Raw genomic sequence first — 13,115 nt, 5'->3', positions numbered from 1 at the left:
TTCCTGCTCCTATGATGCTGCTTGGCCTGCTGTGTTCATCCAGCTCTACACCTTGTTATCTCAGATTCCAGGTAGCTACAGGTAACATTGTAACCTAGTCTCCAGTGACTGATTATTAGAAGTTACAACATTATGAGTCATTTTTTGATACTTTGAGAAGGGCCTGGATATTAAGTCTCATTCCTATGAGATACTAAGCTGTTCTCCCACAAGTCCACATGATATCATCATAGTGGATGGTACTTCTAGCATCCCTCAGCATTGACTGTTTAATGCTCACATACAATATAATACACCTTTTCAGGCTGCATCAGAGCGTCACAGTAAAAAATAAAATGAATTATTATCAGTATATCAGAGGCAAATTGTAGTGACAACAGTGACAAAGTGACAGAATCAAAAAGTTTCAAGCCCCCAATTTACGAAAGTGCTCTAGAAAAATGTTTCTTTTTAAGCAATAGTTTGTTGCTATTGGAAAGTACCGATCCATGACATATTTCACCATTTAAGGCTCAGAATGAAAACCTTTGTAATGCTTGTTCTGATGCATGTGCTTCATTGCACTATATTCAGTATCCAGATACATCATCTGATGGAAAGAATGATTGAGAGAGAGACTGTGTGAAAGGAACATAGAAAGATCGAGTAAAGGAATGATGGACAAGAACAGAAAAAAAAAGTTGTGAATTTGAGAATTTTTTTGACTCATCTCGTGAAAGCAGCAGAATTTGCTTTGATTTACCCAAGATTACATTTCCTACAAAGCTTTCATATCTGTTGGTGAATTATCCTACCTGCCTTGCAAGATACATCTGTTTGAAAATGAAGAATTGTTCATACCAGTGCTTCAAATCAGAATGGTTCCTATTGATTAACTGTTTGGCATTAATAGCAAATTTCGGTGTACATCCAGAATGAAAAACTCGCAGCTTCAACAAAATTACTTAATTTTATATTCCAATCTAACTGAAAAAATATGAAGATACAATTGTTTTTGTAGAATGCATTCTTTTCTAAAGCCCTCAGCCAGTTTTGCTTTGTCCTCTGGTAGACAGTGCAGTACTGTACTCTTGAAGGATAGATTAGATTCAGATTAGTTCTCTGATTGAAGATTACCACATTGGGCTATATTGTTTCTGAGATTCAGTAATTTGAGAACACTTGAGGAGTTTGCAAGTGATGCTAGTGTTGTTGGCTTAAAGTATTAAGCGAAGTTGGCCAAAATTAAACACACACACATTTTATTTTACTGAGTCCCTCAGATTAATAAATTTTAAATCTCGTTTATCTCTTACATTGTAATGTTACCTTAGCTGAATTGCTGGAACTCTTGTTTAAAGGTTGAAAGTTTGAGTTCAAGCCTGTTTCCTGAATTGAACATACATATGGGACAAATTTGCAAGACCATTTGCAGTCTGCTCCCTTTGGTTGGGCTGTACAAACATATTTGTTATAATGTGCTTTGCCACAAAGAACTGAATGCAGCAAGGGCAACTATAACCTTGATAAATAATAGGACAAATGTCTTAAAAAATTCAACTTCTTAAACAAATTAGAGAAGTTTGAGGTGTAAAATGAGGAATGTCTGAAAAGGAAAGTGAATTTCAAATTAGATTTCATGAAAGAAATAGAGAGAAAATTGTTTTAAGCAAAGAAAGGGACAGAAAGAAAGAACAAAAATTGTGCGTGATTTAAGCCACTTCAAATGTTTCACCAGTCGCAGCAATCAGATTTCATACTTATAACTGTTCACATTTAGGGCAAGAGAGATTGATTAGAAGTCATTGACAATTATCATATAGTTAAAGGATATTTTTACTCTTCACTGCTAGATTTAATTTTCTTCTAGAATGAAGTACATTGATGATTTATTGAAACCTCCATTCTACAATGAACAACACAGTAAAATACAGTGAAAAGCTTCAACTGTCACCACAACCCGGCACCATTCTGAACAGCTTAATAAAAAGATAAAGCTGAAAGAGAGTCCATCTTCATTCCCCTGCCTCGGCCATGATTCTTGAGCCCTGAGCCGCTGACCAATGACACCTGCACCACTACCTGTCCGCCACCTGAGCCAGACCCACTAATGTATGTGGTGCTCTTCTTTCGGCATCATCTCTTTGTCACTGGGCCCAATTTGCCAACGGGCTGCTGATGCTGGGACCCATGCTGGACCCACATTCGCCCTGCAACCAGGTGCCCCTGGCTCTGCTGCCACTGCTGCATTGCCGATAGCTAGGAGCCCCTGGCTCTGGGACTACCACAATGCATTGTTCACAAAGCATGTTGAGGTGTCCAAAAGTTGTGAAATCTGCTAGATAAGTGTAATTACATTCTATAATTTAATGAAACTTTTCTGGTTCAACTAATTCCAGGCCACAATATCCTCAATTAATCTTTATAAAAGACTATCCGTCTGGCAAGTATGTGCTGAAAGAAAGTATTAAAATTTCCACTATCTCAACAAAAATTACTGTCCAGTTATTAAGAAATCAGTTCACAGCTAACGCAAAATGAACCAATAAATTTCCTGAGAATGTCCTTCAACTCTGCATCAACAGGTATGCTGGTTTCCTCACCTTATCACTTACCTCTAAGAATCATTTCAATCATTATTAATTCAAAGCCATCAACTTTTGCATCCCAAATTGGTTGCTTTCTTGACAGTTTTTGTTTGAGTAAATGCTTTCTTTCTGCTTACTGCCAGTTTTATACCAAGGATTTGGATTTGAATGCATTCAGTTGGTCTGGGAGGATCCCAGCATTTCTCAAGTGCCCATGTGTTTCGATCATCCAAGATGTCATGGAAACTTACAAAACAGAAGACAGCCATTTGGCTCAGTGTGCCTTGTGCCTCAGACTGCCACTCCCTAAGAAAAATATATGATTTTGCTGGAAAATGATGAATAGGCATGAGCGAACAACTTAGTTAAGAAGAGTTCTTGCCAGCAAAAAAGAGGATGAAACTTGGAACTTCCATGGTCTGTACATTTTAGCTGCTTGAGTAAATTCACTGAACTTCTGAGCCCCATCACTAAACAAACCATTTTTGTTCTGGCCAATTTCAGCCAATGCTTCAGCTAGGGCTGAACTATAATTTATACAGGTTTCACACATGTTACAGGGTTCCATTTACTTTATTAAATGTTTTGTTAATCTATCTTGCCAATCTTAAAGCTTTGAGCTTAAAACAATCTGTCCTCACACAGCCTTTAAAATAATACCATTTGGCATGTAGAATTTACAATGTTTGTATGAATGAACATCAACTGATTACCTCACACTGCCAGCAATGTAGTTTTTTTTTAACAACTAGTTTAAAATGCAATATTGAATTCTCAAGCTTTATTTGAAGTAGATTTATTTAAGAGTCTAACCATAATATTTGTCTCTTGTGAACTTTTCACACTCAATATCTTAACTGTGACTTCATTGTTTAACAAATTAAGGATAGTAGGAACTGCAGATGCTGGAGAATCCGAGACAACAAGGTGCAGAGCTGGATGAACACAGCAGGCCAAGCAGCATCACTTGGTTTCCCCGATGTAGAGGAAACCAAGTGGAGGCTCGGGGACCGCTTTGCAGAACACCTACGCTCGGTTCGCAATAAACAACTGCACCTCCCAGTCGCGAACCATTTCAACTTCCCCTCCCATTCCTCAGACGACATGTCCATCCTGGGCCTCCTGCAGTGCCACAACGATGCCACCTGAAGGTTGCAGGAGCAGCAACTCATATTCCGCTTGGGAACCCTGCAGCCCAATGGTATTAATGTGGATTTCACAAGCTTCAAAATCTCCCCTCCCCCTACCGCATCCCAAAACCAGCCCAGCTCGTCCCTGCCTCCCTAACCTGTTCTTCCTCCCACCTATCCCCTCCTCCCATCTCAAGCCCCACCCCCATCTCCTACCTACTAACCTCATCCCGCCCCCTTGACCTGTCCGTCCTCCCTGGACTGACCTATCCCCTCCCTAACTCCCCACCTACACTCACCTTTACTGGCTCCATCCCCGCCTCTTCGACCTGTTTGTTTCCTCTCCACCTATCCTCTCCTCTATCCATCTTCTATCCGCCTCCCACTCTCTCCCTATTTATTTCAGTACCCCCTTCCCCTCCCCCATTTCTGATGAAGGGTGTAGGCCCGAAACGTCAGCCTTTCTGCTCCTGTGATGCTGCTTAGCCTGCTGTGTTCATCCAGCCCTGCACCTTGTTGTCTGAGAACAAATTAAGCCATTTTTGCCATGCTTTTTCGCTGTGGAAAATATAGTTAACAAGTTATTTCTTCTGATCTACTTTTGAGGCTTGAGAAAATTATATCTAGAAAACTATGAAAGTTTAGAAAATAATATTTAACTTGCTACAAAATTATTACTTTTTAAAGATGGCAGAAGTTGGCAGAATCTCAAGTACAACATTACGAACTAAATTATATATTTTCTACTTGTAAATGTAAGGCATATACCAGAGTTGTATAGTGCAACTTTACAAGTACATCGCTTGTGGGTTCCTGGCCTTTTATTTGACTGGACGGATCATGCTGAGAAGAAAATGGACACTTTTTTTGTCAATATGAACTTTTGGAAGCAAAATATGTACCACGAATAGCATGAATACAAAATAACAAATGATTGTTTCTGAGAAAAGTGATGATAGGAAAAGAATATGAGGTAGGATTTGAGGATGTAACATGGCTTATAGACAAGTTTGAGGATTCTGTAGCTGTCTTCCTCCCAAGTTTTGAGACTCTTCTCTTAACATTATAACTTTTCTTTATTCTCTTTACTATTTGTTCTCCTCCTTTATTCGCTGCTTTTATTTCTCAGAATCTCTGTCTTGGTGATATCAGTTATAAGACAATAAGATATTGATGTAGAATTAGGCTATTCGGCCCACTGAGTCTGCTCTGTTGTCCGATCATGGCTGATATGGTTTTTAAAACCACACTCCTGCCTTCTCCCCAGAATCTTTGATCGCCTTACTAATCAAGTATCTATCTATCTCTGTCTTAAATAAAGTCAATGACTTGGCCCCCATAGCCCTCTGCATCATTGAGCTCCACAGATTCTGGGAAGTTCCTCCTTACCTCAGTTCTAAAGGATTGTTCCTTCACACTGAAACTGTGCACTCAGATCCGAGTCTTTCCTACTAGAAACATCTTTTCCACGTCCACTCTATCTTGGCCCTTCAGTATTCTCTAAGTTTCAATCAGATCACCCCCATCCTTCTAAATTCCAAAGAGTACAGACCCAGAGTCCCCAACTGCTTTTCAAATGAGAAACTCTTCATTCCCAGGATCATTCTTGTGAACCTCAACTGGACCCTTCCAGTGCCAACACATTTTTCCCTAGATTTGGGGCCAAAACTGTTCAGAGTATTCCAAATGCAGACTGACCAGAGTCTTATTAAGCCTCAGCAGTATATCTTAGCTCTTGTATTCTAGCCCTCTTTAAATGAATAGTAATGTTGCATTTGTCTTCCTAACTGCCAACTGAACCTGCATGTTAATCTGAGAGAATCCTGAATTAGTACTTCTAAGTCTCTTGTCCTTCAGATTCCCAAAGCCTTTCCCCATTTTGAAAAGAGTCTACACATCTATGCTTCCTATCAAAGTGCATACCTCACACTTTTCATATTCTATCTACCACTTCTTTTCCCACACCCTTAGCCTGCCCTTCTGCATCCTTCTCACCTCCTCAACACTCCCTATCCCTCCACCTACCTTTGTGCCATCTGCAAATTTTGTAACAATGTCCTTAGTTCCTTTGTCCAGATTGTTAATGTATTACCAGAATAGTTTTGATCCCAACACTGACTCCTGCAGATCCCCATGAGTCACTGGCTGCCATCCTGAAAAAGATCCTTTTATCAACATTCTCTGCCTTCTGCCAGTCAGCCAATCCTCTGTCCATGCTGGTATCTTGTCACTAACACCATGAGCTCTTAAGTTACTTATCAGCCTCCTGTGCAGCACCTTGTAAAAGACCTTCTGAAAATCCAAACAGATCATGTCCACAAGTTCTCCTTTTTCTAACTTGCTCATTCTAACATATTTGTCAGGCATGACCTCCCTCGGCAAAACCATACTGACTTGTTTCTATTTTACCATGTAATTCCAATTACTCTGCATTGATGAACTCTAAAATCTTACCAACGACCAAGGTCAGACTAACCATCTTATAATTTCCTATTTTCTGCTTCTTTCCCTTAAATGGGTGTTACATTAACCATTTTCCAGTCCTCTAGAACCTTCCTGATTCCAGTGATTCCTGAAAGATAATTTCAATGCCTCCATAATCTCTTTGGCTACCTCCTTCAGAATCCTGTGGTGTAGTCTGCCTGGTCCAGATGATTTATCTGCCTTTATACCTGTTATCTTCCCCAGCACCTTCTCCTCCTTAGTGATGGCCAGTACACTCATATCTACCTCTAACTCTCCTAAAGTTCTGGTATGCTGCTGGGGTCTTCCACTGTGAGGAGTGATGCAAAGTACCTGCTCAGTTCCTCCACTATTTCTGTGCTTCACGTTACTACTTCTGCAGCCTCGTTTTTCAGCAGTCCAATGTCCACGCTTGCCTCTCTCTTACCTTTTAAATATCTGAAATTAATCTAGCAACCCAGGCAAATTTCTAGGGACCTGGCTTCTAATCCCATCACGGTAGATGGTGGAATTTGAATTCAATAAAAATCTGGAATTAAAAGTCTAAATGATGATGAATCCATTGCCAGTTGTTGGAAAAACCTATCTAGTTCACTATTGTCCTCATTGCTATCCTTACCTGGTCTGGCCTTACTTGGTCCAGATCCACAGCAATATGGTTGACTTTTAATTGTCCAATTAGGAATGGGCAATAAATGCTGGCATAGCCAGGGATGCCCCCATTCGTAGCAAGCCTGTCCCCTCTGACTGTCTTTTTGATAGAACACACATCCTTGGTTAATTATTTCTCAGGCATGATCCCTTTGCAGCCATGACTCTGTGATACCCAAAACATTGTCCTTGCACTACAAGCTTATTTATCTTGTTTCGTATATTGCACGCAATTTAGTACAACACATTCAGTTTACAGTTAATCACCGCCCCCCTTCTCATCATTATTCCCCTATATGCTATGCCTGAAGTTAGATACCTGACCCTTTCCATATTCTCTGTCCTTTTACTTGTTCTGGAATCTTCAAAAACCTCCCCTGAGCCCTCCAAACCACAGCCCCCCAACTGATCCCCACTGCCTTTAAGTAGTTTAAAGTCTTTGTGGTCACCCTATCTAGCCTTTCTGCGAGGATCCTTGTCACAGATTGGTTTAAGTGGAGCCTGTCCCAATGGTAGAGTTCCCTCTTGTCCTACTACTTATGCCAGAGCCTCACAATTTGGGGCAAATATAGCCATCCACGCTAATATTTCAAACATTTCTCAGTAATTTAGGGAACTGGAATAGTTTTAATCTGTTTTTCTTGTTCTTAGCAAAATCCCTACTCTTAAGCCACACCATAAATTTCCGTGGCTCCAGCTCTGCAGACTGGTAGTCTCAACAATCACTGTAAAGGTTAACACAAGCACAGGACAGTAACAGCACAAGGGGAGGTCTGTGTCAGCAAAACATCAATATTGTCAAAAGATAAGATCAATTGAAAAATGTTAGCAATGACTAAAGCAGCCAAAGAAAAATGCTTACACACAGCATTAAGCAATGAGTTTGCTTGTATATTGAATTTGCAGTGTTTCTCTGATGTGATGTTCATTTTGAACACCTGTCTGTAATCTAACCATGATGTTATATACAATAACCATACTGAAGCACATACAGCTGAGATCAATATTGTATGTGACCTAATAATTATCAAGTGAAAAGATGTGTATCATAAATTAATATATTTCTTAAACTAAAAACTATGACCCTTGAAAATCATGTGGAGTATAAACAATGATGTAGACATATTGGACTGAATGGCCTGTTTCCGTTCTATACATTGTATGTAATTCTAAATTTCAGCAAGGGATTAATTGATTTTTTTTCTGAAGCTGTTTTCACAGTTAATCTCTCAGGGTTAAAGAGCTGTTCACATCTCTGCTTCAAATGGTGCTACACAGGCTATTTTGATTCCCCAAGAAACACCACGAGCCACTGTTTACGCAGCCTGTGCAACATTTATCAAAGAGGAAAACCACACTGGCCACATAGGATGTGGCCTATTGCACTATCTGGCCATGGGGAATCGACGTAGTCTGTGTAGTGCTGCTAGAAGTGGTGCTAAGTGAATTAAATTTTCTGCTTCAGTGTGTTGGTTTGACTCTAACCTACACAGAAATGCACATGCACACACAATCTTTCTTTTTACTTTGTTTTTATTGTGTTTGCATTAAATAGTGTAAGTTAATCTAGCTTCATTCTTTTACAAAAAAGCAGTTTTCATTTCAAAGTCAGAACATAGTAATGTTGTCCATTGATTTGTTTTGTATACAACCTGTTTTAATCAAAAACTACACATAAAACAGTAAAAATGTTCCTCAATTAAAGCAAGGGCATCACAGCATATAAAGTCAAGTTTACAAGCATAAATAGATGATCACAAGGATACAAAGGGCTGAAATCATTTAGCTGGAAAGTTATTTGTTTTGAAGTTGCTTTAAATAGAAATCCGTCTGTTTTTCTGTGTTCAATAGAAAGAGAGAACATCAGTAAGAGCTATGGCTCAATTATCAGAAGATCACTTTTGTCCTGAGATTTCCAGTATGTACAATTTTGTACGTAGTTTAACGCAAGCCAGACTGACACTGAGGACGTATTTCAAGGTAAAATGCATTCTGCAAATAGTCATGTGGAGGTGCAAATGATTTGAAAATCAGATCCTTGGCAAAATCTTGTTGATTTTCAGCAAGACTTCCTAATTGTTTTAAGCAAGTACCAATTTAACTAGCTCCCTTTGATGTCAAGGCATGGATACTGTTGTAATTATGTGAAAAAATGTTACTTTGCAAATCTGATATGCACCTTAAGAGGAGAAGAGAAAGAAATTATCTAGGCATTCAGTTTCTGACGTCCCACCCCCTTTTAAAATCAGCCCATTATATGGAAGAATGGAAAGTCATTTATTCATAATACAATAGTTTTGTAATTATATGAAATTTAATTTTGCAGCTTTTTATAATGAAATTCTGAATCCAGCAATTGCATTAGTGAGAAAAAGTAATAGTAATAATATTTTCATAAAGGTTTCTCAAACTAACAATCTTCAGAAGTAATGAACTGAATTTGCTTAAACACTTTTGTTATGAAGATGACATTGGCAACCACTTGTCTGCTTGGATTAAATAAATACCTGTGTTTCTAAAGAACAAATAAATTGTGCATCAGTATGCTCTTTTCAATGATTACTCTTAGTTTATTTAAAGGCATACATTCAATCTCCTTTCACTTCATTTACCTTTCTACTTTGTGGCTAGTAGAACAAGAAAGTTGATGATAAATCTCTCTGCTGTTTTAATCCTTTCTATCTCTGCATTTGGCATCATTTTTCAAAGTTCAGCTTTCACATTTGAGTCTGGACTATTGCATTGCCATGCCACTCAGGTCACCACCAACAGCCAAAGGATTACCAATTCTGATTTAATGTATTTCTGAATGTTGCATCATGTGACTTTGTATAACCAGTCATCAGGCATTTCTGAGAACTTGTCTGTTTGGGGTTGATAATAAAAAGAATGGTTTGATTCTTACTTTTTTTGCCTTCATTCCAGAAACTTGAGTGCACAATCAAGGCCTACACTCTGGTGCAGTACTGCAGGAGAGCTACAGCATTGCTGTATTTTGACAAAAATGTTGCATTGCGCTTGTCCTCTTAGGTAAATGTAATAGATCCTTGGCACTATTTTGAAGAACATACGGGAATTTACCTTGATGGCCTGGCCAATTCTTACCTTTCACTGAACATGACTGAGGGGAGGCGATGCCCTAGTGGTATTATCACTAGACTGTGAATCCAGAAACTCAGCTAATGCTCTGGGGACATGGATTTGAATCCTGCCTGGCAGATGGAATTTGGAATTTGAAATTTGAATTCAGTAAAAAGTACCTGGAATTAAAAGTATGTTGACGACCATGAAACCAATATTGGAAACACCCATTTTGTTCACTAACGTCCTTCAGGGAGATGAAATAACTGCACAGTGGCTGATATTCCATGACCAAGTCACCCTTTCCTTACATTTGCCCAGTACATAGGCTTTAAGCAGCCAGCTCAGAGCCAGTCCCTAGACTGAGGAAATGTTCTGAAATTCCTGTTTATATCTGTCAGCCAGGGCTCCCTGATTGGCCCAGGTTAACAACCCCAATCAAGGGTCTCATATTCAATGAGATCCACATTGCCCTGGTTCCAATCAATACAGAAGCAAACCTACCAGCTTTACCTGGTCTGGCTTACATGTGATTTCTGCCACACAGCAATGTGATTGACTTTCAGTAGGGATGGGCTATGAATGTTGGCCTAGCCAGTAATGCCCATGTCCTGCAATTAAAGAAATGGCTTCACTGATTACTTGATCACGTGAGTAAGTTGGCTGGTGTTTCCCACATTACAACAGTGACTAAAATGGAGTTTGTTTGGGCTTCTATACTCTGAATGAAATTTGGTGTGAACTACATATAGAACAGTGCCAATTATACTTCCGGAGCAAGTATCCCTGCCTATCAACTGAGCCAGTCTTAATACCACAAGTGCTGAGCACAGTAGTGGTCTAGGCAAACAGGAATGTGCTACTTATCTTTGGTGCCTTAGCACATTTTAAGACTTGCCGCAATTTTATATGTATAAAAGAAAGGATAAGAATGTATGAAGCTCGACTTATGTCAAATGAGTTTGTACAGGGTCTTAATCACTTACTCTGCCACATGCTGAGAGCAAAGCTCAAGTTGCTAGCTATGCATTACAGTGCTGGACTTAATGCTTGCTCATTGATGGGTTTAGCAACAGAGGGGTTCATTAAAGCCAGCAGTTGTCTGCTTGCGTCATTCCTGCACACAGTTATGCCCATTTCGGGCTTATTTTGGGTGGCCTACTCACCAATAGACTGATTGAGACCCTTAAGTGGATAATTCACACCCGCTTAAGGGCCTCATCCTGCTCCCTGATGAATTGGACAGCCCTAAACAGGATTTTCAGATTTTCCCCATCCAGGTTTTCCTCACTCTTCCACATCACCCGCACCCCCCCGCCCCGCAACCTCCCAAATAGTAACTTCAACCTGATACAACTCCCTACCACTTTTATCAGGGCCTGCAAGCTTAGCACTGAGTGAGACACCCAAAGTAACTTAAATCCTGATCCAATGCCATATGCTTCTGTCCCAAAGTGCTGGAGATTGCCTTTGGCCAGTAGCTCTATGAGACATAATGTCCTGAACCAGAAGGGCTGTGGCTGAACCAATTGTCCCTTAAGATGACCCTCCCTGGTCTTTTAGTGGGAATGGGGTGAAATTCAGCACCTTTAATAACTTAACTCACAGTCTAACTTTCTCATTACATAAAATAATTAAATTTTGAAAATGAAATAGATTTGTCTTTTTCTTGGTTTCTGTTTGTAATCTTGCATACTTAGGATGCTGGTGAGTTGGACAGACACCTTGAAGTTCCAATGGAGTCAATGTTACATGATGAGAATATTGAGTGTTGCAAGGAATTGATTTACAATTTGCTAGTAGCAGTCTATCTTGTATCATCTTTTAATTTCACAAAAGAAAATTTATATTTTATAAGGTCATCAAGTTTGCAGTGCATCATTGTTGCTGAAATAAGCATGTCTTATTTGCCATCCAGTCTCAGAATCAAACACTTTTAGTTCATCATATCCCAGCTCAGTGCAGAGTAATCTTTTATCCATTTTCACATGATCATCTTCCTCAGTGCCAACCTCAGAAGAACATTATGTACTGCATCACTTTTGCTTTGTCCACTTTGCACAGTTGCCATATCTTAGCCAACTCAGAAGATTGTCAATTCAGTGACAAATTATGTGCAGATTTTACTGTGTGCCCACATCCACTAGGATTGGATTACAAAGCCCAAATACATTTTATCTGGGACACAGACAAGCAACAAAGAGAGAAGGCTTTCATCACTTTTGTCTCTATCCTGAAGAAGGGTAATACCTGAAACGTTGACTGCTCCTTTCCTCCAGGTGCTGCCTGGCTTGCTGTGTTCTTCCAGCCTCCTGTTTGTCTACCTTGGATTACAGCATCTGCAGCTTTTTTTTCTGCCTTTTTCATCACTTTAGCCTGGTTTGAACGCAAACAGGGTTTTCAGGATCCTAACAAGTGTGACAGTGTGGCTTTTTGCTGGAATGGCATGTAGGATACTTGTAAATGGATGAGTCAGATGAGCAGAATGATATCCCTCATCTATAATTATCTCATTTGGTAAATCTGCTATACAATACAATCTCCTTCATGCATTCATTAGAAGAGCGTTTTTGTAATTAATTTTGCGGTAAAGTCTGACTATTCTCTTTTTTGTTTACAGTACGAGTTGTGAAGAGTAAGCAGTGGTGCGAAATGATCCCCTGCTCAGAAGGAGAAATCTGTGGCTTATTAATGAATAAGTCAGGCTGGACCTGTACACAACCAGGTGGTCGAATAAAGACAATAACGGTAGGCCATTCTGCGTCTTTGTGTTACAAATGTTGTCTTAAGAATTTTTTTTGCAGTAATAGGTTTTTATACGTGTAAAAACATAAGTATTTTTAATTTTCATGTAATTTCAACTGCACAACAAATTTGCATTCTGGTAGCACATTCACGTCGTAGAAAATCTCAAGGTATTTCATAGCAAACTCATCCAATCTTCCCTAATATATCCTTGTAGCACTGTGTTAAATTTTGTTAGATAAAGAGGGAGATTTTGAAGAGCATTTTAGAAGAGAAAAGAGAAGTAAATAGGTTTAGGGAGGGAATTGCAGAGCTCAAAGTCTTGGCAGCTGAAGGCAATGATAGGGTGATTAAAATTGAGTTGCTGCAGAAACTATTATTGAAGGAATGCAGATATCTCAGAGAGTTATAAGGAATGGAGAAGAATGCAGTGATAAGGAAGGCCAGGCAATGAAAGGATTTGAAAACTAGGAAAGGA

The 13,115-nt window shown here is 39.4% G+C and overlaps 1 protein-coding gene across 3 annotated transcripts in view; it reads left to right on the top strand.

Annotated features, from left to right (window-relative positions):
- LOC125486049 (chemokine-like protein TAFA-5) overlaps window positions 1-13,115 on the top strand; it is a 320,982-nt gene that overhangs the window by 159,801 nt on the left and 148,066 nt on the right. For all 3 annotated transcript variants that reach the window (XM_048611860.1, XM_048611859.1, XM_048611858.1), the window contains exon 3: window positions 12,513-12,640. In XM_048611860.1, the coding sequence (XP_048467817.1) occupies window positions 12,513-12,640 (128 nt within the window). The remainder of the gene's footprint in view (window positions 1-12,512; window positions 12,641-13,115) is intronic.

The sequence above is a fragment of the Rhincodon typus genome, chromosome 25, assembly GCF_021869965.1.
Source record: "Rhincodon typus isolate 14 chromosome 25, sRhiTyp1.1, whole genome shotgun sequence".
Taxonomy (NCBI): domain Eukaryota; kingdom Metazoa; phylum Chordata; class Chondrichthyes; order Orectolobiformes; family Rhincodontidae; genus Rhincodon; species Rhincodon typus.
Note: the sequence above shows the minus strand (reverse complement) of the source record. Positions and strands in the feature narration are given on the sequence as shown.